Raw genomic sequence first — 27,348 nt, forward strand, 5'->3', positions numbered from 1 at the left:
TGGCCAACTAATAAGTGTTCATTATATCACGCACTTCGTATACGGACAATGCATCGGTACACAAATTTGTATGCCGTTCATGTCCATTCGTAGCTCTTCCCATTGTAACTCATGGGAGCAGCTAACCCTTACATCGAAATATTATTTCTGCTGCATACGTTTAGCGTAGGTCTTCAAAAACATCACGGGGAAATTTTGGCTATGGTAGCGCTATCCGGGTCCGGCAGCCTTCCCACGAAAAGTCCAAACGTGTTGATGTGGTTAAGTGAAGGCAGTAAGTTGAATTGGAAAAAAACAGCGCAATCAAAGACGAGACACAAGAGAAGCACGAAACACAGCGCTGGTGTTTTGTGCTTCTCTTTTGTCTCGTCTTTGATTGCGCTGTTTTTGTAAAACATGTACCAACCAGCCCGTATTTGCCCTCTTCTGGAATGCAGTAAGTTGACATCATGAGAGAGGAATGATGCCATAGGGGGCAGAAAATGCTCTAGAAATAATATGAAGCACAGAATGTTAGGAGCAAAACAGCACGAAAATTGATGCTGTTCTCTAAAAATAATGAACAAAAACTGCGCAGGCCATCAGCAAATATTGACTGGAATAGCAGCAAGAAAGAGCAGGACTATAAAGGAATATGCGAAAATACTTCACAACGGACCGCCTACAACGTCTGGAAGTGAAGGGCCAGAGAGCTAGAAAACCCGGAACTGACACATGTAGCCTTGAGAGGTCAGCCAACATGAGCCGAAATCTTCCGCACGAAATATCGGAGGCGAAGGAACCCCGGAACACCATCAACAAAACAGCGTGATAAGTACAAGACAAGAAAACTTAGAAGTACAAGGTGGGCTGTGCGGAAGAGGCACTGGTCCAAGTTCCAACTCTGAGATGGCGGGGGAAGCAGCTCATCCCGAGTCTAAAAGCAGTGTCGCCTTTATCACCACATTTCGCTGACGAAACAATCCTAATATGCCACAGAAAGAGGTGGACGACAAAGTGAGGCAGGACGGAGACTACAATAAGTGAAGAATAAAATAATTACGGAACTGGCATGACGCATATTGTCGACACTACCCTTAATACCTTATGCCGAGGTCTATACAAAGTCAGTGGAAATCTGCAAAAACACATCACTGGCTAATATAGAAGGTCTATTGGAGTCTAGAGGAAGTCTGTAAAGCATATGCTGACAAATGCTCCTTCGTGAGGGCGTAGCTGGATCCGATGCGTCGTCCCAGTCGCGGCCTATGCCTCCAGAGGGTCCTCGTAGAGGCGCTTGAGCAGCGGGCTCATGGCGCCCCCACAGGCGCCTAGGGGGTCGTCCATGTGCGTGTCCAGCGCGGCCAGGCACAGGCGTCCGTGGCCATCCAGCGCCATGCGCGCCAGCTTGTGACGCAACGCCTCGGGCCCTTCGAAGGCGGCCACCGTGCTGCCGCTGCGAAGCAGACTGCACTCGCGGCTGCGCGACCGCTGCCGCGTCCAGCCGCACACCTGCGCCACCAGGGGACGCTGCTGAAGACACTAGAATCTTGTTAGGGTATGGCAGTAATCATCCAGATGTCGAAGCAGGCACGGTCCATCCCTAGGTATGCGAATGTATCTGCGATGTACATAAACTGTAAGGTGACCAAAATATACAATTTGAGCATTCAAAATTGGTGTAGCTTAGAATTCAATGAACTTTATATTGAAAATGAAAGCAATGATGTTAAGGTACTGACTTAAGGTAATTGACAGATTGAATGGAGAAATGAGGAAAAAAAAACACCGGTGGTGGTACTCATCATCATCATCACCAGCCTGACTACACCCACTGCAGGGCAAAGACCTCTCCCATGTCTCTCCAATTAACCCGTTCCTTTGCCAGCTGCGGCCACTATATCCTCGCATACTTCTTAATCTCATTCGCCCACCTAACCTTCTGCCGCCCCCTCCTAGACTTGGGATACACTCCGTTACCCGTAAGGACCAGCGGTTATCTTGCCTTCGCATTACATGCCCTGCTTAAGCCCATCTCTTCCTCTTGATTTCGACTAGGATGTCATCAACCCGCGTTTGTTCCCTCACCCACTCTGCCCGCTTCCGGTCTCTTAACGTTACATCTATCATTTTTCTTTCCATGACTCGCTGCGTTGTCCTTAACTTAAGCTTAATCCTTTTCGTTAGCCTCCACGTTTCTGCCCCGTAGGTGAGTACCGGTAAAATACAGCTTTTGTATACTATTCTCTTGATAGATATTCGTAAACTGCTGTTCATGATCTAAGAGAACCGCTTCCAGCCCCTCGCTGCCAATTGTGAATTGCTGTTACCTTGCTAGACTGTTGATCATTTCTTTGGATTTCTGCATGTTAATTTTTAGACCCAGCGTTCTGCTCTGCCTGTTTTTTTTCCTTATTTCTCCATTCAATCTGTCCAACCATAAGTTAGTACATTGACATCCTTGCTTTCATTGATCATGATTTGCAGTTCACCTCCTGAGTGACTTAGCAAGACAATGCCATCAGTGAATCGCAGATTATTTAGGTATTCTCCATTTACTCTTACTCCTAACTGTTCCCAATTCAGGCCTCGGAATACCTCCTGCAAACAGACGATGAATAGCATTGGCGAGATCGTGTCTCCTTGCCTGACGCCCTTCCTTATTGGAATTTTATTGCTGACTTTTTGGAGGACTATGGTAGCTGTGCAGTTGCTATATATATACCTTCCAGTATTTTGAAATAAGGATCTTCTACACCCTGATTACGCAATGCCTGTTTCAAAGAGGACACTCCGCACAACTATCCATCCACTCAGTCCGTGCACATCCACTCTACATGATTCCACTCAGCTGATGTGTACAGCCTTCGTCAAAAGCGTAACGTGGCACTCATAGGGTTTGCTTTCGAGTCTTGCTGTGTGTCTTGTTATGAATCGCCAGCGCCGTAAATCTCTTGAAAGTGATAAGAGACGTACGGTTGGTACACGAGCCCCACTGCACTGGTTACAATAAAGCCTCCTGGGTTCTACTTATGACAAAGGCAGCACACTTCATTGACTTGCATGTTCCACAGGCTGGTGGAAAAGTGCACTATTACTACACCCCTTCTCTGTTCCTGGAATGATCTCTATGTGAAAAGTATAGATAATTTGTGGGCCTTTTCTAAGCGAATGATTGCTTTTGCGTGTCGGCGAAAATGCACGCAATTTCAGTGCTTCAGTTCGTTTATTTGTAATAAAAAGTTATTGCTTCGTCATCGTGGCTGACAATCGATTTGAAAAAATTGGCGGTGGGTTAGCTCTGGTTAAACCTGGAGTGACGCGATAGCTACAGCTGGCTGAGTGGAACTTGGTCACGCGACCAACCACGTGACGATCGACGTGATCAGCCACGGCGCCGCTCCGCCAGCAGCTGCTCCGCACCACGTGACCAACCACGTGACAGCGTGGCGGCGCCGCCACGCTGAAGGCTCGAAATGCTACCGTAATGTAGCTATCGCTACAGAACTTTGACAGGCGTCGGAAATGAGTCTATGCTATTCTTAATTTTTCAAAAAGGTAGGGCAACAAAAAATACATTTCCCCTGATCCTCAGCTGACTCCTTTCAAGGAGGTCTCTTTTTCCCATCTTGTAGGTTAAGCTATACTCAGTTTCAGTGGGAGCTCCGCGTGATATATATGTGTGGCAGAACGGAGTGCTGGACGCATTGCAGTTGAATCGCGGTGGCCCGTGGGGCACAAGTTCACGCGAAAGAATCAAAGAGGAATATGACACCTGGTCTTCCTCTCTTTTTGTCCTTTCGAGCGCGTGTCCTCCTTGTCAATTACTAGGAATAAAATCCGGCGTTGGTCTGCGGGGATCAAAGCCGCGATGCACAAAAAGTGGCTATCTCATCCTAAAGAAATGTGACGACAGTAGCTGGTAATGGTGACTCAGGCGGTACACATTCAAGGTGCAGCTTCGAGGACCTCTGGACTATGAAAGCGAAATAAACAAACCCAAGAGGTATGTTTGGTTTAGGGGGGTTTAACGTCCCAAAGCGACTCAGGCTATGAGGGTCACCGTACTGAAAGGCTCCGGAAATTTCGACCACCTGATGTTCTTTAACGTACACTGACATCGCACAGTGCGCGAGCCTCTAAAATTTCTCCGCCATCGAAATTCGGCCGCCGCGGCCGGGATCGAGCCCGCGTCTTTCGGGTCAGCAGCGTCAAGTACGTAAAGTGCAGGGGTAAGCAAAAGTTCCCAGGCCATTGAGTGTGGTTATGGACCTTGTTGTGGGGCATTCCTCGGAAGGGTGCGTTGCAGCGACCATAGAATAGTAAGGTCTAGAATTAGCTTAGACTTGAAGAGGGAACGGAAGAAGCTAGCGAAGAAGAAGACCATTAACGAGTTAGCCGTAAGAGGGAAAGCACAGGAGTTTAGGATAGCGCTGCAAAACAGATATTCGGCTTTAACTGAGGAAGATGATCTTGATGTTCATTTAATGCACGATAATCTGACAACAATAATTACGGAGTGCGCAGTAGAAGTAGGCGGTAGGACAGTTCGAAAAGATACCGGAAGCTACCTCAGGTGACGAAAGATCTGATTAAGAAGCGCCAAAACATGAGGGCATCTAACCCTACCGATAGAATACAACTAACGGAGCTATCAAAGTTAATAAATAAGCGCAAGGTAGCCGACATAAGGAAGTTTAATATGGAGAGAATCGAGCATGCTATAAAGAACGGAGGTAGCCTAAAAACAGTGAAGAGGAAACTAGGCATAGGTAAGAACCAGATGTATGCATTAAGAGACAAGCAGGGCAATGTCATTAGCAATATGGATAAGATAGTTAACGTAGCCGAAGAGTTCTACACAGACCTGTACAGTAGCCAATGTAATCAGAGCGCTAATGAGAAAGACAGCAGTGCACAGCAATGCGTCATCCCGCCAGTAACGAAAGATGAAGTAAAGAAAGCCTTAGAAGCAATGAAAAGGGGAAAAGCAGCTGGGGAGGATCAGGTAACAGCAGATCTGTTGAAGGATGGAGGGGACATCGTGCTAGAAAAACTAGCCACCCTGTATACGCAATGCCTTATGACCTCGACTATACCAGAAGCTTGGAAGAATGCAAACATTATCTTAATTCATAAGAAGGGAGACGCCAAGGACTTTAAAAATTACAGGCCGATCAGCTTACTATCCGTTGCCTACAAAGTATTTACTAAGGTAATCGCTAATAGAGTCAGGGCAACGTTAGACTTTAATCAACCAAATGATCAGGCAGGCTTTCGTAAAGGATATTCCACAATAGATCATATTCACACTATCAATCAGTTGATAGAGAAATGCGCAGAATATAACCAACCTCTATATATAGCTTTCATTGATTACGAGAAAGCATTCGACTCAGTGGAAACCTCAGCAGTCATACAGGCATTGCGTAATCAGGGGGTAGAAGAACCTTATGTCAAAATACTGGAAGATATATATAGCAACTGCACAGCTACTATAGTCCTCCATAAAGTCAGCAATAAAATTCCAATAAGGAAGGGCGTCAGGCAAGGAGACACGATCTCGCCAATGCTGTTCACCGCATGTTTGCAGGAGGTATTTCGAGGCCTGAATTGGAAACAGTTGGGAATAAGAATAAATGGAGAATACCTAAATAATCTGAGATTTGCTGATGACATTGCCTTGCTGAGTCACTCAGGAGGTGAACTGCAAATCATTATCAACGAGTTAGACAGGCAGAGCAGATCGATGGGTCTAAAAATTAACATGCAGAAAACCAAGGTAATGTTCAACAGCCTAGCAAGGGAACAACAGTTCACAATTGGCAGCGAGAGCCTAGAAATTGTGCCGGAATACGTCTACTTAGGGCAGGTAGTGACAGCTGATCCGGATCATGAGAGGGAGATAGCTAGAAGGATAAGAATGGGGTGGAGCGCATATGGCAAATTCTCGCAGATCATGAGTGGCAGTTTACCAATTTCCCTCAAGAGGAAAGTGTACAACAGCATAATCTTACCGGTACTCACCTACGGGGCAGAAACGTGGAGGCTAACCAAAAGAGTTCAGCTTAAATTAAGGACAACGCAGCGAGCCATGGAAAGAAAAATGATAGGTGTAACGTTAAGAGATCGGAAGCGGGCAGAGTGGGTGAGGGAACAAACACGGGTTAATGACATCCTAGTCGAAATCAAGAGAAAGAAATGGGCTTGGGCTGGGCATGTAATGCGAAGGCAAGATAACCGCTGGTCTTTAAGGGTAACGGAGAGGGTTCCAAGAGAAAGTAAGCGTAGCAGGGGGCGGCAGAAGATTAGATGGGCGGATGAGATTAAGAAGTTTGCAGGCAAAGGGTGGATGCAGCTGGCAAAGGATAGGGTTAATTGGAGAGACATGGGAGAGGCCTTTGCCCTGCAGTGGGTGTAGTAAGGCTGATGATGATGATGATGATGATGTGGGGCATTCACCCAACACCCCCCTCCCCAACCCCTGCGTGGAGCTAAGAATCTCTGCTGGGTCAGCAGGAGTTGTCCTTACTCCCGAAGACCTCGAAAGTTTAACAGGAACCGTTACTACTCGCATATAGAGCTAAAAACAGACCACGCGGCCAGGGGACTTTTGTCCGACTCTTTACCTCGGAAAAAATTTCTTTAGACAGTCTGTAGACTACCCATGGACATCTGTCTATAAAGTTTATTGGCTCTCTATAGAAAAATCTTAGAGAACAGTCTATAGGCAATACAAACCCTATAGACAGTCTATAGACAATCTATAGATTTATGGCCATACACTTTTAGTAAACTTTTTCCAATAGAAAGTCTATAGATTATGAATAGACAAAATAAATATCTATAGGAAAGCAATAGAGGATATAAGAAGTCTATAGACTGTCTATAGACCATTGTTGTAGGGGCGGGTAAGGTATACCTCGAAGAATGCGGCCCTGCCTGGCGAGCCGGTGTAGAACTGCGGCTCCCCGGGCCCCACACTGGCGCTGTCCCCTTCGGCGTGGTCGGCGGCGTTGTCGGCCAGGCGGTAGGTGAGCGCCGCCAGCGACTGCGTCACGCACAGCTTTCCCCAGTGGCCGTGGAAGAGGCGCGCAGCCAGGGAGTCCAGAAGGGCGCGAACGCTGGGTCCCTGGGCCGCCTCGTAGGGGCTGGCGCACCGGGGCCACGGGCTCGACGGACCGTACAGGGAGTGCGCCTGCGGGGTTTGGAAAATGCCCACAGGATTGGGAAGGAAGCACAGGTGACGTATTGTATACAGCTACGCCAAAACGTGGCATCGGGTCTGCGTAGTACATGCAACGTCCGGTTTACACTCTTGGCACCCTCGCACATTCTGAAAGAGTGTTCGAAACTTTTACCAGCGCTGCGATCGGGGACAAGCAACAAGAAGGGCTCTTGTTACGCGTCCCCTAAGGCAGCGCTGGTAAATGTTTCGAACGTGAACCAACTAGCTCAGATCGAAAGAGCGCTAAACGTGTTACGTAAGAGCGCTTTGGTGAACATTTCGCTGAGCAGTGCTTGGTCAAGAGGAAGAACAGTAAAAATAGTACTCATAATGATCACCGACCAGACACAGACCACTTCGACATGGTAATTAAAGCGAAAAATACAAAATAACAAGGAAAAAGGGTTCCTACAGGACACGAGACTAGTGCTCTGAAACTAACACTCTTTACTATAGCGCTGTGTTCTGTGAGAATCCTTTTTGCTTGTCCTTTGTTGTTTCATGTCATTTACCATCTCGAAGCTATTAGGCATCAACTAGGCTTATTTTGTTAATTATAGAGCCAAATAAGACGGCGATGGACGAAAGAAGGCAATAGAGCGCTTGTACTGTCTTCTTTCGGCGTCATTGTCTTGTTTTCTCTAATTATGAATTCCTATCAACTGGTGCAGCTTCTAACGTAACTTCGTTTCTTCGTCGAAGAAAACCACTCACGTTTTAAGGTGCACTCGGAAATCTTTACAATGAAGCATTCTGGGCTAAAGTGGCCTATGCAGTCTATACCAATGCAACCACTTGGCATAAATTTGCTTTAACCGTCATTTAACCATTGTTTAAGACAGTACCAGACGTCAGGTTAGGGTGTAACGCTTTCTCCCGTGTCAAACGCCACACTACCGTCCCAGTCAGTGACCCTCGGCCTGAAAACCGAATGTGAATTACATCCTTCGTTTTGGCAACCTCAGCACCACTCTGGATACGGCCGACCCGAAACCTCTCCATGGTCATTTTTGCATCCTAAAACATTCCATGACGACCATTCTCGCGAAGATCTGGCGTCTACCCCAATAAGAAGCTTTCTATGTTTTCACGCATGACCTCTGATAGCATTCGTGATGTTGCCGCGCTCCGTATTCTGAACACGAACATTCTTGAAGCACTTTCACGCTTTTTGTGATGTGATAGCTATGTAGATCCCCAGACGATAACACCATTCGTGCAGCCTGGGTCTGGTAGCTGCTAAGAAACGCCAACATCGGAGTGCCTGTAGGATGTGCTAGGTTGCTTGCAAACGGAATACAGATGTAGCACAGCACAGGAGCTTCACGAAGCTTATCGAAGTATCTGAAAGCGTCGTCTATTAGAAACACTGCGGTTAAGTTGCGGCATGTCTTCCACTGACAAAAGAAATTTCGGAGAAACTGACTTGGATGTTGCTGCGTACTTAGTGCGTCCGTATCCATCAATGCAGTAAAACGAAAACGAACACTGCAGTGATAATTGATGAGCAAGGCTTCACTGCCACATGGTCACTTCCAGCCTTCTCGCTTTGTCTCGATGAAATCCTGATAAGACCTGTGCAGAAACTAAAGCGCAGAACGTCTTGAATATAATGAAGCGATCCGCCTCGCAGCATCCATGAAATGTGTATAGGCATTGGAATGAGGCGTGCGCTATTTGGAGAACACATTCAATTGCAAAGTTTATTATTTTCAAATTTCTATAGAAAACATTGCCCACGTGCATAAAAGATGATGGTGTTAAAAAAAAAGGCGAGGTGGTAACCTGGCTAAAGGAGTGATGAAACCTCCTGATATCAAGAGATGAAAACAAGCACTTTGCCAGACTTTCGTCTACACAAAGACACGTGCCCGTGTGCCCGTGATGACCCTGAGGTCACCTCGTAGCATGTCCGGGAGTGGGACACTACGTGGGTCAACACCCGTTCCCGACTCTTCGCCGATGGCCCGCAAAAGAAGACACGACGCGAACAAACACGCACACCACACGACGTGGGTTTGGCTGCGCTCCAGAACCAGGCGGAACAAAGCGCGGATGCCAACAACGTCGTCCTCCAGACCCGATGAGTGCCGATTTTTCAGGATTTGCTCCGGGAATCTCGCAACATTCGCGGGTGCGCAGCGGCCGCAAGTTCAACCCGTGCGCGTGTGCTGGGTGAAACTGCGTCGCTTGTAGCAGAGCTGGACATGATAGGACATGCGCTTTATTGCCAGCTTTCCCACGCTTACTATAACACAATGGCACAGCAACTCGTAGCCGAAGGCTGCAGCGAACAATATAGCAGCTGACATACCGAGCGACATCGAGCCATTCCGTACCACGCCTGGTCGCCAGGTAATAAACTAACTATACTATGCTCCACAGTGCCTTTGAAGGTACCACCATGTGTACATGCATGCACTTCAGTATTAGGCGCTGCAGCTACAAGTTCGCAGGACAAGAAATTGTTGACCTGCTCATTCCTAGATTCATTCATTTGCTTCCAAGCATTGACAGCCACCGTAGGATGCGGGTTAGTCAAGTATAGTATCTTCAAGTAGTCACATCGTCCTGTCCAACTGTCTTGAGACCGTTTTGTACTGCGCTTTCTTACTACAAAAACCACGCACCAACTAGTCAAGCCACAAGTTCTTTGTAAAGTTTCTTCAAGGTGAACAAAAATTCGCGCTGAGCAATATTCAGCTCTTCGTTCAGTACATCGTTTTGGTCGAGAAAGCTCAGGGTCCATGTAGACCCTTCGTCAAAAATACTCGATAAACCACCGGATTTGATTCTCGGGCACGCAGAGTGGCACTTTCTGCATCGCAGCGCGTTTCAGCGACGCAAAGTGTCACCGTCTTCACTCGCATAGTACGTCGTAGTCGAAAACTGTCGCGACTCTGTGTTGTCTTCTGAACAAGGCATGTTGGATATATCCTGTCCTCTATGTCCTCTGGAGAGTTCGATGCTCGATAATGCCATCTGTAGCGGCGTGATCCCAAGGAGTCTGGATGCAGTGGTTGAAGAACGCGGAGGAGGGATTGTATTAAAGTTTTGCTCAGTGCTTCAGCATAAGTCATTCACATAGAGAACCGCAGAGTGCCATGCATCCTTACAAATAATCCTCACGCATATCTGGGGTAGGCAAGTCCTGCTTGCAGTTGAAGTACATTCTCAAGGCTTTGCTAGGTTGGTCTTGCCTTGATAATAGGTAGGGCAATTTCCGCAGCGGTGTCGTATGTGGGAAAAGCGGGGTTATATCCTCAACGTTCCCGGGTACCCACTGGTTTCCAGTGGGTTCAATACTTCCTCTGACATAGTGTTCGGGTTCTCTTGGGTGAAATGCTCAGAAAATAAGTCTTTGGCCCCAGCTTGTGCAAACGAAAACCACTTTGTGCCATGTTTCTCTTTGGCCGGAGATGCCCTTGTCCATTAAGCTTATAATCACCAGGTATGCAATCCAGTCTTGCGTCCCGGTTTCGTCAAGGAGAAAGCGGAAATTGCTTCCCACTATCCTGGAAGAACAAAAAGGCCTGAAAGGGAGCAAGGGGGCTGTATATGTTCGCAGGACAAAGTGGGAAGGGACTAAGATGTGGTAGAAAAGGCAAGGGCTAGAACTCTGCAATATCGGCACCAAAAGTTTATGGGATACGCGTCCTCAAAATAAAAAAGAATGATTATAGCACTGCGTCGCGACAAGATCGTATAGAACTGTCATCGACGTATCGCGCATACGCGTTCCTTTATACTTTGATAAATTTCAAGCGACCGCCTTACAAGACAGCTCCAATTTTTTTTCTTACAGCCGCATTCGGTAACTATTGATCACCGAAATTACGTATTTTGGCCTGCATATTTGGCTCGAACTAAGATGTCCTTGGGCCCAGCTGCCCCACAGAAATGCAAATGGATTAGTGCAAAAGACGTCTGTCTAGCTATGAAGCGAAAGCTGACAACACTGAACTGGATGACCACGCATGTTCTTTCCAGAGCCCGCACCTGTCATAGCAAGGAGATCTGGCACTAACCCATCGATGCTCTGCAGGATTTGTGAAAAATGAAAAAAAACTATCAAGCCCCACTGAGATACATCATGTGAGGATACTGAAAAAGAACCGAGACAAGCTAACCCGACAAATCTTGGCAGCCTCGGCAATCCGTGAATCCAGAGAACAACGCGTCACCGTGCCTTCAGTGTGCCTATCGAAGAAAAGTGAATTTCCTGCGCAGCAGTGCATACCGATAATGATAAGAACTCATTCAATGTATTGACTCTTTCGGTCTATATTATGCAGTGTTGTTCCTAATAGATCTTCAGTTGCCAGCGCAGCCTAGTCCACGTCTGTGTTTCCTCCTTGTGTCTGATCCTCTGCTGCTGATTTTAAGGGGAAAGCCTTTAGTGGCTCATGATCACGTCCGCCCGTTCATCCGTCTGTCCGCTATGGTCTTCAACTCAATAACAAAAAATTATCTTTTTGCACGATGGGATTCGAACCACCACCCTCCCGTTCCGCAGCTGAGGGTGCTAACGACTATGCTACTTCCTGCCAACGCATATGTAGTTCTCCTTGTCTAGGACGCTGGAGAGTGCTTGCGGAAAGGTGTCGAATCAGACGGATGCCTCCCAATCGCCCTTTAGTGCCTCCAGCATTTAAGATTCACAACCATTTGTGTACTTAAGCAATATCCTAACCACCCATCAGTGACACAAGCAGTGACACCACGCTAAAGGCTTTCACCTCACCGCACTCTAGGTCAACAAAGTGCCCCCCTGAATTCTAACTGATCATGCACCAACCAGCCCAACAATCCACCTTATTAACCGCACCTGTAGCAGCAGGAAGTCGGCTAGCTTGGCGAGGGGCTCAATCTGCGAGCTCATCTCGACGAAGTGCTCCGGCGGCGGCAGAGTCACGGCGAGCAGGAAGTCCCGCGGCGCCGCGGGCCGCCGCAGCCGCGAGCGGAGAAGCCGCACCAGGTCGGTAAGGGCCCGGGCGTCGCCAGCGCGGCCGCACCTTCCGCCGGGAGTGGGCCAGTGCAGGTTGACGCCATCGTAGCCCAGCGACACGAGCGTCGCCTGTGAGGAGTCGGAAAACGAACAGTCCTGAACCAACTGGCCGCCTCCCGTGAGAATCTATAAACATTTCGCGATCAGCACAGGTAGTGGGCCCAATATTGGAACTGGATGGCTTCACTGTGGTCCTTTGTAGGAACGGCCTATGCCAATAACTATCCAATATTGTGACGATTACCTGTACTCCTCGGGTTCAAACAGGCGCTCCTTGGGCGTCGCCATATTGTTCACTGGACTGATGTGCGCAGTTGGAGAAAGCACGCTGGAAGTGGCAGCACGATCTCTCCGCACCTGTTCGCAACAGTCCAAATGAGCGGGTGCTTTGACATCTGCCGGTACACAACCAAATGCACCTGCAGTACGCCAGCTTCTCCCGGCAGCTAGAAGGTGTACGTTAGTAGGTGCACGGTGGTTGGCTGCGACGGTGACAGCAGGTCGACCCCATTAGCACGAGGAGTCCTCTTAAGAGATACTTGGTGCTTTGTCCTTTAGTTGTATCCTGCTATAAAGGTTTACACCGTGTACACGTAGATGTCAAAACACCTCCTCCTGTTGGAAACAGGGGTACAGTAGTACGAACAATTAGTACGGTGATTCCTGTTAAGTGCTCCATTGGTATCTTTATCACAAAAAGAATTTCGCTTCCTGAATTGCACATCTTAGATTGTGTTGCCTTGCAGGGCATGGGGCGCCGCATGAATGTGCTCTTTGCGGTGGTTTCTCTTTTGGTGCCAAAACGTACTCATACGCACAGCGTGCCAAATAAATGTCAGTTGTTAGTTCAGCGCTGTGTCGTCCGTTTCCTCTTTTCCTCTGCTCTCTTCTAAGGACTTGGGCCTTGCGCTGTTTCACGTATATCATGCTTAACCAACTCGCCCATCAGTTTTTGCTTTCAGGCAAAGAAAAGTCAAGCTATATACACTTCCACAGTGATGGTGCTCAGTGCATACAACAGTCCAGCGAGCAGTATGGCGATGCCTAATTCTAAAGACTTTTTACAAGACGTTTAGAATGCTGCATTGTATCCAGTTATATCGCGCTATCCGCTCCCTTCATCACCTTCGCTTCAACCCCAGCAGTAATACGAAACCCACAAGCTGATTTTTTAAAAATATGACCGAATTAATTTACAGAAAAGTATTTTCCTCATTAATTTGTTGGTTTAACGTGCAGTATGTGGCATGTATATCACTGTCACTGATGCACCCTGGTGGCAGCCATCGTAAATGCATTTACGGAAACCAATATTTCGTTTTGCCCTTACACGACTGAGGCAGTCCGGCATTGCATATTGGCTATAAGTCCCAACAGATCACACACCGCGTAGTGTCTGCATAGACACCGAAGATGAGGTATTATGCCTTGAGCACTGCAGAACGGTATCAAGCTCAAAGCAGCCTAAGGCACCTTCTGTGCATTTAACACCCCGACTTGTACTACAGCCAGACTGTTTGTTGTCTTGGGCTGCCCCTGAAGTCGCTTTAATACCATTTCCACGGGCAGCCCCATGATAATATAGTAGGCCGCAATTACATGTTCTTATCTAGTCGTAGCGCTTTGATTAAGGAAACAGCTGGGTATGTTCGGGAAAACGTGGGTTGCCTTCTTTATATGGCCAAGAATCTGGTCCAGTAACTGCGTTTCCTCGAAGAGGTTAGGCTAATCTTGGGAAAACACACATAACAGTGCGCTTGGTTATTGCTTATAGCTTGCCATACAGGGAGCGAATAGCTGCGGATGAAGCCGCTGTACACGGAGACGTGCAAAATATGGCCGTTGGGAAGGAGGTTTTGATAACTGGGAAAAGCCATGTACTACAGTGGCTCGTGCCCGTTATATAGTTTTCCGGCAACAGCTGAATCGATAGCTTTAAAAACTGCTGAGCAAAAAACTACAGTAAACTACTTGAACCACTGCTAACCAGGTTACACAAAGCAGTGCTCAACAACAACGCCACAGCAGAGATGTGGGTGGCGCCCCCCCCCCCCCCCCAAAAAAAAAAAATTGAAATTTTTTCATTGCCCCTAAGCATGAAAGAAACTATCAACATTTTCAAAAGAAGAAAAGCCAATGGCGTCGTCGAATCTAAAAGCAACCAAGCAGCATAAGTAATCGGCCAAATATTGAAAATGAATGGCTTCACTCTGGTCCTTTGTAGGACAGGCCTTTGACAACAATTTCCAATATTCTACAATATTGTACAATATTGGACCTTCTTTAGGTGGCTCTAGGCAGCGAAAGTGGTCGTTTTTATGTGGTGACAGGAAGGGTTTTTGCGGTTACTATCCTATCTCAGTTGTGCCCGTTTTTTTTTTAATTTTGCAGAAAAGAATTTTGAAAGTATCATCAGTTTTTCTAACAGATACCAATGATGCCCTTCCAGTTTCGTTTTATGAAGAGATGTAGTACAGAAAGAGCCCAACTAAGTAAAAAAAATGCGTTCTAGAAGCTTTCTAAAACGAATTATATACATTTTGCATATTTCTTTATATCCTAAAACATTCCCAGTCGGGAAAAAAAACAACAGAATCGTTCCAAAATGCGACAAAATTCCTAGTCGTTTTGTAACAAGATTTTCTGTAGTTTTTATAGTTCTATTGCGGCGACAAGGGACTGCATGATAGTACAGAAAATTATGTTGCAACTGCAGAAATGTTTGTTGCAGTAGCAAAAAATAAACAGCACGACCACCCAGGCAGGCACATTACTGCATCCATACAGGTTATACTAACACTCTGCGCTAAACTATCAGAGAGGAAAAAAAGTCGCCTTTTCGCGATAACATCTGATACGGTCCTCTACAGACGGAGGCTTTCCGCCTCAACCTCGAAAGTCTTTTGTCTCGGCAACAAAATTGTTCATCTCAGCTGCTGTGAGCGAGACGTAAAAAAAAAAAAAGATTGTGAAACATGTCGGCGAAAATCATGCGTGACGGATTTCAACCACGCTGTGCTCTCATCACGCAAACGAAAGGAGCCCCCTTTGCCGAAATTTTCGCCGTTTCTTTCATACATTCGTTTTGCGAAGGAAACGACTGGTCACAAGGCGTCGAGTTTCTCGGAAGATGAGATGGGAAATATTGGGTACTTTTGAGTAATTAGAGAATTTTAGAGAAGCCGGATAGCAGTACGGCAATTATGGTAACGCGTTGTAGTTACCGTTGCCGGGCTTGCTTAACTGTATTTGCCGTGCCGTACAGTAGAAGTTGCCGTGTTTACAGTAGGGTATGGAGAAAACACTCTACTGACTAAAATTCTCTATTCGATCATTACCTGGGAAACTTTGATCTAGTTAAGAGTCCTAAACATGCAGAATTTTCCAAATAAATGGCAGGTTACTTTTCTAAACGACCCACCACCGCACGCGCTCAGTGCAACAAAACGGGAGAGTAAAACCAAAATGGCGCCGACGATAATTGCGTCTTCACCCTGGAAAGTGGCTCTGGCCCATCGAGGCACCCTATATATCTGCAACACTTGCAACATCAGGATGTTAAGAAGTGCTAAAATATTGTCTTTAAAACAGATTTCAATGCCTTTGGAGCGGGCTTTGCTTTTTTGTATTTTTGCGCGAACATATCGGTAAGTACCAGATGGGCTCACAAAGGGTTGGCACCACCGCGGTTGGCACTACCTCCCCTCCACGCTTTATTTCCTCCAAAAGCAAGCGAGGAGGTTTCAGGAGGAAGCTGCAGCCCCCTTCTAAAACCTCTTACTTCTCACTACTCACTTAAGCTCTCACCAGCAGGTGAATCCATCTATCGGCATACCATTGAACCACTCTTGTCTCGGATGTTGAGAAGGTGCTCTCACTGTCTATCCTCTCTTCCTGTGCCCTCACCTCTTTCATTTCATTTCTCCAATCTGTGTTTTCCTTTACTTCCGCTGCCCCAGCTCAGGTGCTTAAGTATCAATGGCCGATGCCGGGGCTAGCAAAAATCCTTTACTTCCTTATTATTATTATTCTAATGAAACCACCTACTACTACTCCTCTCCTCTCGTTTACCATTATGGTAACTCTGGCAACCAACAGATGGCGCTGTCTGCGCGACGTTTGCAAGGTTACAACCAGATGGCGACACCATTCTGAGCCGGTAGCAAAGCGCCGCTATATACCACCACCGGGGCAACTTTGAAAAAGAGCGGCGCGTCTTTCGGGCTTGCGAGTGAAATCGAGCGTGCATCAACGCCCGCGGTAGGCGCTAGAGCGGGCGTCTGCGTCATTGGTATTCGTTCCACAACCGTTCCGCTCGACAAATGAATTGCTAGCCCCCACACGGGCTGCCATTTTTCTTTCGCTGGACATCGTGCAGACAAGGAAAAGACAGCGTAGTGTAAACAGAGATGATGGAACGACGACTCCATTTTCTCTCGTGGAACCGAGAGCGGCCGTCCGCAAGGAAACAGCAGGGAGTCAGGCAACGATTTCATTCTTCTCTTTTCCCATCGTCAAACGGACAAGGAGACTTTCTAGCCTGAAGCAGTACCTATACGCTGCGCAGGTACGTTAGCGTGAGTTGTTATCAGTAAGATCTATAGAATTAAGTCGGCAACCTGCCAGATATAAATGTTCCTACGACTTCAGACCCATCAGAAGCATACAGCCCTGCTAGTGTATGCATCATAACATTCCTACGCACATTAATTCAGGCGTTCTTGGGCCGTTGACTCAACAAAGTATATATTTACGTATCAAAATCAAGGCTTCGAGGGATGCTAGGATCGAGTCCCCAAGAATAATCGATTGTGGATTGTCAAGCGGCATGGTTAAGGACGCGGACATGGGATCGAAGCAACAGTAGTCCGGCTCCCTTAGTTTAGCAATGCCATGAATAATGATATATGTCGGAAGAAACGCGTGCGTGCAACACGTCGTTTCGGTTAACCATTGTTGACCACCGGCTCTTCGGATCAGTGCACAAGGCAGCGTTCTTTCTGTTCTTTCCGACAGCAGTTCTTCGCCAACGGAGGAGTGCTTGTGGACTCTGCCGAGCACGAATTCAAACGTGGCATTACGGTGGCACGAAGATCGTCTAAGGGTTGCATGAAAGAGCGCAGAGACGGGTTACAGGAGGCGGCAGCAGCGGGTTCTGGCTGACAAATGATGCTTATTTCCACCGACAGAACATATGCAGACGCGTGCTCCAATAGATTACGCGGGCGAGAGCCATGCCTCGTGTCATCTGGAGTCTGGACGCTTGCAGTGCTGATCAGTGGGAGAATAATAGTTAGATTAATCTGTCGATTAAAGAAAATTACTTATAGAGCAGCAGAAAAAGTAACCATGCCGCCGGTGGGATCCGAACCTTGTGAACACTCTCAAGGTTCACTTACACGCAAAACGTAAATACCCACGAGAGCAGCTTATTGGACAGCCGTCGCCGTCGCTCAGTTGGTAGAGCACCGGAAGCGATATTCGGAGGACGTGGGTTCGGATCCCACCGGCAGCATGTGTTTGTTTATATTCTGCTTTCTAGTTAATAATCCTTCAGCCGCGAAAAAATTACACTACAGATTTCGCGCTCATGAACGAGACATAAAAAAGGGTTTGGATAGGTTTGGACGAGGGGGTGTAACCCCCCAAAGCGACTCCTCTGCTTGGCTTCCTTATAAGTTGTGTGTCATTACGAGCCCTTCCTTTCCCAACCCTTGTCCGCTCGATCTGGAGCACAGTTAATATCTGTCACATATATTGTTTTTGTTTATTAATGTCCGCACTTCTGACTATAGGCAACTACTGTACGGTAAAAATGGACAGATATACAACCTTTGTCCGTAAAGTTTAGAATTGGTTTATTTTCTTCTCTATAATGGATTGCCCAAAATAAATGTTGGTGCGCATTTGTAGCGCCGTCTTTTCGGGCTAACCTGAGCAATTTACGTTAATTGCTGCGGCAGCCGCTAGATGGCAGTACTTGTAGAGAAATACGTTTTCAATTGTCATAAGCGCATTCTACTGTGAGTGAATGGGGAGAGATGGACGCCCACCTCGAACAGCGTGTAAACATAAAATTATGCGTTAAGCTTGGCAAGACAGCCACACAGACGTATGAGCTCCTTCGGGACGCTTACGGCAACTAGACATTATCGCAGGCGCGAGTTTTCGAGTGGCACAAGAGGTTCGTTTCGGGGGAACGTCGGTGGAAGACGACACAAGGCAGGGGCGCCCCTCAGCCTCACGGAATGAAAACAACGTGGCTCAGATCAGTGAAATCGTACAGCAAGACCGAACCATTACAGTGCACATGTCATCAGATGCTCTCGACATTAGTAAGACAACATACCACCAAATTTTGCGTGAGAACTTGCGAAAATGAAAGCTGAAATGCAATTTGTGCCGCACTCCCTCATACAGGACCAGAAGGACACGCGGGCATCAGTGAGCGCTCCGAGGCAAAGAAAAATGCTGTTTGCTCTCCGATGCAGAGAAAGGTGCTGCATTCGTCGACAGCATCATTGCTGAAGACGAAACATGGTGTTTTAAATACGATCCTCAAACAAAGAGGCAGAGTGCCGAATGGCGGTCCACAAGCTCTCCGGCGTCGCGAAAGGTGCGGCGACAGAATACCAAAACAAAGATGATGCTGATAGTTTTTTTTTTCGATGTCAGAGATGTCATACACCACAAGGTCGCCCCAAAAAGGGCAAACGGTGAATCAGGAGATTTATGTCCGCGTGCTCCAACACATACGTGATGCACTGCGACGCCGTCGCCCTGACTTATAGGCATCTGGACAATTGAGCCTTCTACACGATAACGCAAGACCGCGCACTGCTCTCAGCGTGACAAAATTTCTGCCAAGCACAGCATTACTGTACCTCCCCATCCGCCATACTCGCCTGACCTCTCCTTATCCGATATTTTCCTGTTTCCTCGTGTGAAGAGAACCCTTAAAGGTCGCTGGATGGGGAGCGTGGAGGGCATTCAAGATGCCACGACAAAGGAGCTGGCAGCCCTGCCAAAAGAAGCGTTTTCCAACTGTTTCCACGACCTAAAGAAGCGTTGGAAGCTGCGTATAGACTGCAAGGGAGACTATATCGAAGGGGTGCTGCACAAATGATTTAAATTTTATACGAATTTTTGTAATGGACTCAGTCTCGGAACTTTACGGACAAAGGTTGTATATATATTTATTGTGCCTATTCGCATGCAGCAATACTTTAATAGATTACTGTAAAACAGCATAATTTGCGGGCGAGTCTGCTGTATCTGACCATATCTTTTTTCTTTCTAAGTAGTTCATCCGTATATTAATTTCAATCCATTCACTCCAGCTGGGGCTAGAAATCCAGGAGGTGCAAATTTATCTTCCTTATTAATTTTTCAAAAGACAAATAAATAAAACTCCATAAGGACAGCGCCGTGTCGGAGGAGGACTCGCCTTGAGGTCGGTGGCCAGCGTGTCCCTCTGGACGCTGTCGGAGGCGAGTCGCGACCAGTTGGCGTTGTCCGTCTCCTCGCCCCCCACGGTGAACAGGAGCCGCGTGCCGTAGCCGCTTCGGCGGGCCACGCGGGCCAGCTCGGGCATGCCGAACTTCCTGCACGCACCCATATGTCGGCACAACGCGTCGCATAACACGGTGCAACCTCTTCTACCGCCAGCAACTTTGAAAGAACGCCCCCGAAACACTCTTCTAGCCCAGCTTCCGTGGGGATCAGTTGGGCATCACCAACTGGCGCCATCTATTGGCCTGCAGTAGCGTAATTCAGCGGGGATATTTTCACCAGTGCACAAAAACAGAGGGTCAGGAAGAAAACAAAACAACGCAGGCATTTGTGATGTCTGAGCCTCACCGCGTCCTCGCTTATGTGCTCTCGATCGCTCGTGGTCTCAAGAAACGTCGACTGTGATTGCGAAGTCTTTTTTTTGCGGTGCAATATCTGACTCGCAAAATGGTTCCTGCTTTCGCACTGGCTACGTCTGGCTGCCACATAAAATCAATGGATTTTATCAATCATTCAAAGTTTCAGAATGCAGACTTGTTCAGCGCTATGCGGCGGATAAAAACAGAGTGCTTGTCCAGATTTCCTGGACTTGTGGAGGTGTTGTTTGCTTCAGATGTGACAGTTTTCTTCACCTATGGGCGCTGCCAGCACGCTGAACAGTACAGGGTAAGAGGAAGCGTACAACATTGACAAGAATTCTTCAGGCAATAAGGTTCCCTTTTGAGCCGACCAGTTGAGTAGTTACGCAAAATGTAAGTTGCAAATCTTCGAAGGGCCAGGAAGTATCATGCTCATCTCCTTGGTACTTGACGAGCTTCAGGGCTGTTATAAGTGCCAAACTACGCAGCTCGCAAGGGCACTGTGTTGCCTGCCTAAAAACATTTACGCTAAACGCAAAAGCCCCGCGGCGCAGAGAAGCAGGTGTCGTCTGGCCGGCTGCGTGGCCACAAACTTGGACTAGTCGATTGTAAGAGGATCCCATAGATGGCGTCAGTTACACCAGTGTGGCGCATCGGAAACCAGTGACACTCGGGCCATCAGGTTGCGAGTCAGACACGCTACTGATAAGCTACGGATGCACGTTCCTAAGGCTTGGTTAAAGCGGGGCTTTATATGTATTTCGTGAGGTCAGTTACGTAATGATATTTAATGTGAAAGAGGAAACAGTGTGTGTCTGCATGGGCAAGAGAAACCGTGTCGCGTCATACCCTTAAAAACGGAGCTTAAGTGTCTCTTAATTTTTGGCAGAGGCTGTATATGACAAGAAGCCTTCTACCAAGACTAAAGACAACGATCAAAAATTGACCTGTGGATAGCACGAATATCTAACCATAGCAGAATTAGCCCGGCTGCCAGCTGCAAGAGATACAGCGTTCGTAATGTCCGCCTACCATTATTTCGTCAATTTCTTAAAGCTCTGGTAGTATGCCCCACAATGTCAGGAGGAACTTTTTGCTAACCCGCCGCGGTGGCTCAGTGGTTAGCGTGCTCGGCTACTGATCCAGAGTACGCGAGTTCGAACCCGACCGCGGCGGCCGCGATACCATGGCGCCGAAACGCTAAGGCGCCTGTGTGCTGTGTGCTGTGCGATGTCAGTGCACGTTAAAGATCCCCAGGTGGTCGAAATTATTCGGGAGCCCTCCACTACGGCACTTCTCTCTCCTTTTTTTCTCTCACTGCCTCTTTCATCCCTTTCTTTACGGCGCGGTTCAGGGGTCCGCCGAGATGGGCAGCAGATACTGCGCCATTTTCTTTCCCAACAACCAATTTAATTTAACTTTTTCCTACTCGTCTGCTTCAAGCGTATAGATGCGATCTTATAATTCTGGATGGGATAGTTTGACCGCGTAAGGCGCGATGCGTTTCTGATAGTGTGTGCGAACAGATTTTTTTCCAAACCGAATCGAATACAACTACTGTAGCTTCGTTACCGATTCGAATACGAATACCATAGCGAAAAAGCGAATAGAATATAAATCGAATATTTTTGTGAATATTCACTGCTTATACGAATATTTAATGACAAATCGTGAGAAACAGTAAAGCGCTGCTTTCGCAGTTATAGCTGTATATGTTAAAAGACGCAACACTGCTCTACATTTGGGGGGCCGCAACACAAAGTCAATGTAATACCCCCTGAAGGGGGTCTTTAAGGTGAATGAAGTGAAGAAGAAGTGAATGCATCAGCTTTATAAGCGCAAGCTGCATGTTCCCATTCATTTCGAAAAAACAAAAACAAGATCATGCCAAAAACTGCGACGTGCAGCGTACAATCACCATGCAGAAAAAATGCACCACAGCAATATCACAACTATGCTGCACCAATGGTGAGATGCAAATGTCCTTTGATTTGTTCTTCGGCCGTAAAAAATCCGAGGAATCGGCTTAGTTATTATATTATCCACGTGGTCGCTCTCAGAGTGGTGTTAGTTTACCCTATTTGAAACGTATTCTCTGTGGATGATGAGATTAGGAAGCTTTTGCCGAGCTAGGGTGGTTGCAACTTACAGAGGAGAGGAACATTGCGGAGACGCCTTTGCCCTCCAATGAACGTCATCCGAATAACGATGATAATGACACCCGGACTACATTGCGTTGTTCTATTTGTAGAGTTTCTCAATATTACCTAGAGTGAAAGCAGGTGGCGCTATACACTTCATCCATCATGGAGAGGCGCACGAACGCCGCTAAGGTAAGGGTTCGTATTTGGCTTTGCCATTGTTGGGAATGAATTATACATTCAGCCATAATACAACTCTTCTCTCCGAAAACCTCGAACAAATGCTAAAGCTGTGTCATATTTTTGAGTAAGCGAAAAGCGCACTGTCAAAAGTCCCTATCGGCACGCAGAGGAGAGCATCGCGGCAGAACTGCAGATTCAGAAGCAGAGTACATATTTTCGTACCAACACGAGTCAAGCCGAAAAAGAAACCTCATCTTCCCGGCATTCCCATAGTGGATGAAGCGCTCTTTAAGGAACTCGCATAGACGCTGGCGCCACCTATCCTTTTAGGAAATATTGAAAAATTCGGAATCTACTAACCGCATTTAAATCGAGCAGTCGTGCACGAAACACAGAACGACGCAGAGAAAAGCAAAGGGAGCGTGCCTGTCGAAGCCCGGATTCCGGTAGGCGAGTCGGCCGTCGTGCAGGGCGAACGGCGCGTGGTACACGGCGTGGGTGCAGTAGCGCAGCGCCATCTGTCGCGGGAAGTAGGAGTACGGTGGCGGCAACCGGTGAGCGCGCCGGTCGTAGAAGCACAGCACGGCCCTCGACCCGTTGCGCACCAGCCGTGGCGAGAGGAACTCGAGCCCGCTTTCGTTCCACGACTTCTCACGTTCCTGCGGGAGGGCGCGCGAGTCGCCCCGGTGGCCGCCATGTTAGAGTGCCAAGAGCGCACCGGAAATTGCGGTTTTATTGTAAACCGTTTGTAGCCTTCGAGGAGGATGGAAAGAACTCAGGAGAGGTGGTTACGCACATTGTTTGAAGCGAGGCATAAAGGCTCCACCCCCTCCCCCTTGCCGCAGTCTCAGCGCGCTTGCGCATGAACAGCAGACGACGCCACTGCGCCCAGCGTCACTATTGGCTGCGCCGTCGGCCAAAGACTCCCAGTAGTCCTTGCGAAAGCACGTCACTGCTGGCACACTTTGGCGTGAAGCTCGGCTAGCGAGAGCCTCCCCTGAGCTTTCCTACCTCCATGCTAGCCTTAAGCTCTGTCGAAGCTATGTGTGGTGCTCCATCATGGTGCCCGCGAAGTGCCGTCTTGCACTGACGATGTAATGGCCGCCCTATTTCCCAGAAGCGCGGCGGAATTGTGAGTTTGCGTCTCTTACTGCAATTTACACTATTGCAGTTCAGTGAAATCTATGCGCCCATAGAATAAGGAGCCAAAGATTTGATTTATGATCCATCTATGTAATCTTGGCGGCACAACACCTTCGCTTTCCGCAAACAGTCGAACGCAGGCGCTTGACCTTATCACGCCTAAGAGTGCGTCGTCACACAAAACGAACATTAAACGCAAAATGACACACTTATTTCAGCTGTTCTTTTAGGCAAAATATGGACGACATAATGCTTTGGGCCTAAGAAGAGCTAACCGGGCAATATCCCCTTTAAATTAATGAGCAACAACCAATGCACGAATGCTGATTTACACTGGCACCCTCAGGTTAACTTTACAAACGGCGAAAGTTGCGTGGTTCTCAGTTTCAGCCGTGCCACCCGCACCATAACCATGTAACCCAAGCTTGCGTCTGAACATAGACTAGCTGGACAGTGAATAATTAAGGGCGCCAGCTTTTCCATGTACCCATATTTGCCCTGGAAAAGTGTCAATCCACCGCCGCGGCGGCTCAGTGGTTATGGCGCTCGGCTGCTGACCCGAAAGATGTGGGTTCGATCCCAGCCACGGTGGTCGAATTTTGATGGAGGCGAACTTATAGAGGCCCGTGTGCTGTGCGATGTCAGTGCATGTAAAAGAACCCCAGACGGTGGAAATTTCCGGAGACCTTCACTACGGCGTCCCTCATAGCCTCAGTCGCTTTGGGACATTGAACCCCTAGAACCCAAACCAAACGAAAGAGGGCATCCATCAAACTAGGGCGACTTCGATTTGTCATCACCGTATACCTTTTAATCGGCATGAAGGAAGCAGTAGGGGGCGAATAAGGGAGTAATTACTCATTGGCATCCACCCGAGCGCAGGCATACGGCTGGAAAGGAAAGTTGTACAGTTTTCTCAGAAACTTCGCAGTTAAATAAAAATTCGTCCTGGCCCGGGGTTCGAACCAGGGCGGATTTTTAACTGCGAAGTTTCCGAGAAAACTGGATAGCTTTCCTCTGTAGCCGTATGGCTGCGCTCGGGTGGATGCCAATGAGTAATTACTCCCATATTACTAATTCACTCCACCTTAGGGGCTTCCCCTAAAGACATCTGGGACTCTGAGAGGTATGCAAGTGAGTTCAGCATCCCATTTTCATAGGGTTTTTAGTAACGAGCGCCGTTACAGTTTTACCGGCACCCCGCCATCGCGGCGCCCACCTGCACGAGCTGCGTCCGGCAGAAGGGGTCTTCGCTCCGGTCCATCGGCGGCTCGGTGTCGGCGATGGCCGCCCCCGTGGAGTCCGGCAACAGGTGGGCGTCGCGCAGCGGCTGCGCGTGCTCGTCGTCGGCCAGCCTCGAGCGGACGCCGGCGGTGAGCAGCAGCAGCGGTCCCGCCGAGGTGGGCCCCAGCTGGGCCACGGCCGACGGCGCCAGCAGGAACGACGCCGCCACCACGATGGACGCGCATGCCATGCCGGTGTAGAGCCACAGAGGAGAGCACTGCATGAGTCCATGGAGAGACACGTCAGCGTGGAAGATATCTATATACAGGGTGCTGTTTCACCTAACACTTTACGCAGTTATTAAAACATGGCCAGCATTCTTGGGCAAAAATTTTGAAAATTGTAAGACACTGTTACGGAAATATTGAAGGTAATGGTCTGTTCTTCTGATTTGCAGCAGAACGTTTCTTTTAAAGTGTTTCCATAGATCGCATCGAACAGTTAAGACTGCCATGCCAAACCAACGGGAATCGCTTTTGACGATAGCAAGAACGTTAATGAAAAAAAATACGACTTCCCTCGGGTGATCTACGAATATATTGATTCTTCGAGTGGAATCTTCGATTGTATGAAAAAAAAATGCATTCAGAAACAGTTTTCCGTTCAAAAATGCTTTTCTTCAGTATTGCTGGGTATGATAGGCTGTTTGAGTTAGCAGTGTGCTTTTTTTCGGCATAGCATTGTCAACAATGCAGTACAACAAAATACAGCTAACATGTGCTAATTAGCAAGCCGGTTAACTAATATTGAATAGTTAACTCTTCACTATTACTGTAATGCTTCTTAATTATTGACAGGCGTGTGGCGCACCGAAAGTAATACCCATATCAGTTATTAAAAATTTCAACAACGCGGTTACAGTTGGCACTGTGGCCCAACATATTTCGGGTACATCGAGCCAGAATACATGCGCTTTCGAGAAGCTTGCAGACAAAGCAGCCTCTCCAGTGGACGTAACTCGTCGAAATAGCCCAAATTTGTAGCGCCACAGTGCCGAGGGTAACCGCGTTGTCGAAATTCTAAAAACTGATATGGATATCGCTTACGGTGGCATGCACGCCTCTCAGTAATTAAAGAGACTAGCAGTAATAGTCGCAATGTTAACTATTCAATATTTGCTAACCCTCCTGCTAGTTATCACGTCCTAGCTGTGCTGCATTCTGATGCACTGCACCACTGAAAATGCTGTGCCGAGGAAAGCCCTTTTCTAACTCAAAGAGCGTTTTTTTTAAAATTGTGTAAGGTCTTAAGTGAAACACCCTGTTTATGAAGAAAAAAGTGAGAAAACTAACCTAAAAGTGCGAAAACGAACCTAGTTAGGTGAAACACCCTGTATAGTACGGCCACAAACATCGTCAGCGAAACCTAATCCACATTTTCACTAGCCGTAGTTACAGCAAATACAGCAGCGCCTCGGGGCGGAAAACGCGGCGAAAAAATGTTGTAACTTTCTCCTAGATGGGACGCGAGCAGACCTCAGGAGATTCAAGGTGAAACAGCGTCAACTAGCTACTCAAAATCGCCACAACGGCCGCATTGGATACTGCAGTCACGTGGCCATTTTAACGCGATAACGTTAAAGGATCTCTTCGGCGTAAAACCCAGCGTCAGCGACACCGTGACTGGGCAATCGTGATTGGTCGATTGGGTAGTGACGTAGAAAAGCAGTTTCGCTGAAAAGAAAAAAAGGATCAAGCAGAATAGAACCGCTGTTCTTTGGGTCGGGAGCCAGACATGCTAGCTCGAGCACCAATGATGGAAAGTTCGTTCAGTGGGGTAAATGGACCTTCTACGAGTGGTTCGCACCGCACAGTAGGCTAATTACAATACAGGAACACTCAGTTAATTAGGACCAGTAATTAGAGTCACCAGTTATTATGGAAGATGATGCTTAATTAAAAAGTACGGGATGACAGCAAGCATGTTGATGTTTGCGGAAGGGTGCACCATGGTAAACCCGAGCAACCGTATAGGGACCCTTTAACGTTAGCGCGTCATACTCTTAAGGTGAGCGCGTGTCTCCCAAGTTTCTAGGTAGCTTTATTTAAGCCTATTTAGTTACTAACGCTGTTATAGTTGGCGCTGACAGCAATTGAACGCTTTGTGCAGTGTGCCTACCCTCTTCCTGAGTGCAGCCATCCTGGGGCCCCACAGCGGTGCGACGTAGACGTTCACGAAGCGCTGGGCGCGGGAACGGGAGCGGGAACGCCGGGAGGACCTCGCCTGGTAGATGCTGTTGCCGCCGCCGCCGCCGGTGCTAGCAGTTGCACTGACGCTGACGCTGACGCCGCTGGCCGAGTTGCTGCGGTCTCCGGCACTCGTGAGGGCCCGCAGGTTCTCCTGGCGCTGGTGCTGCTGCTGCCTGCGCTCTGCCGCCTCCTCGTCTGGCGGGCCTTCCTCGGACATGTCCAGTCGGCAAGCGCAGTCCGAGCTGCTGTACTGCGAGGGCCACGGCGAGGACGCCTCCGGAGACGTGGGCTGCATCATGTCGGCCATTCTGTTCTGCGCTCC

General features: G+C 48.0%; 2 protein-coding genes across 2 annotated transcripts; both read right to left on the reverse strand.

The window, feature by feature from the left end:
- Positions 1–371: 371 nt before the first annotated feature.
- LOC144100426 (uncharacterized) lies at positions 372–15,937 on the reverse strand. The gene is made up of 4 exons (XM_077633389.1): positions 15,884–15,937; positions 12,036–12,284; positions 6,902–7,177; positions 372–1,491 (listed from the first exon to the last, which is right to left on the reverse strand). The coding sequence occupies exons 2-4, from the start codon at positions 12,087–12,089 to the stop codon at positions 1,246–1,248; spliced, it is 576 nt and encodes a 191-aa protein (XP_077489515.1). The 5' UTR covers positions 12,090–12,284; positions 15,884–15,937; the 3' UTR covers positions 372–1,245.
- LOC144102475 (uncharacterized) lies at positions 12,456–27,345 on the reverse strand. The gene is made up of 5 exons (XM_077635739.1): positions 26,956–27,345; positions 24,773–25,054; positions 22,837–23,069; positions 19,663–19,819; positions 12,456–12,572 (listed from the first exon to the last, which is right to left on the reverse strand). Exons 1-5 carry the CDS (start codon positions 27,331–27,333, stop codon positions 12,456–12,458), a joined length of 1,167 nt encoding a protein of 388 aa, XP_077491865.1. The 5' UTR covers positions 27,334–27,345.
- Between the last annotated feature and the right edge of the window lie 3 nt (positions 27,346–27,348).

Source organism: Amblyomma americanum, chromosome 8 (genome assembly GCF_052857255.1).
Source record: "Amblyomma americanum isolate KBUSLIRL-KWMA chromosome 8, ASM5285725v1, whole genome shotgun sequence".
Classification (NCBI taxonomy): domain Eukaryota; kingdom Metazoa; phylum Arthropoda; class Arachnida; order Ixodida; family Ixodidae; genus Amblyomma; species Amblyomma americanum.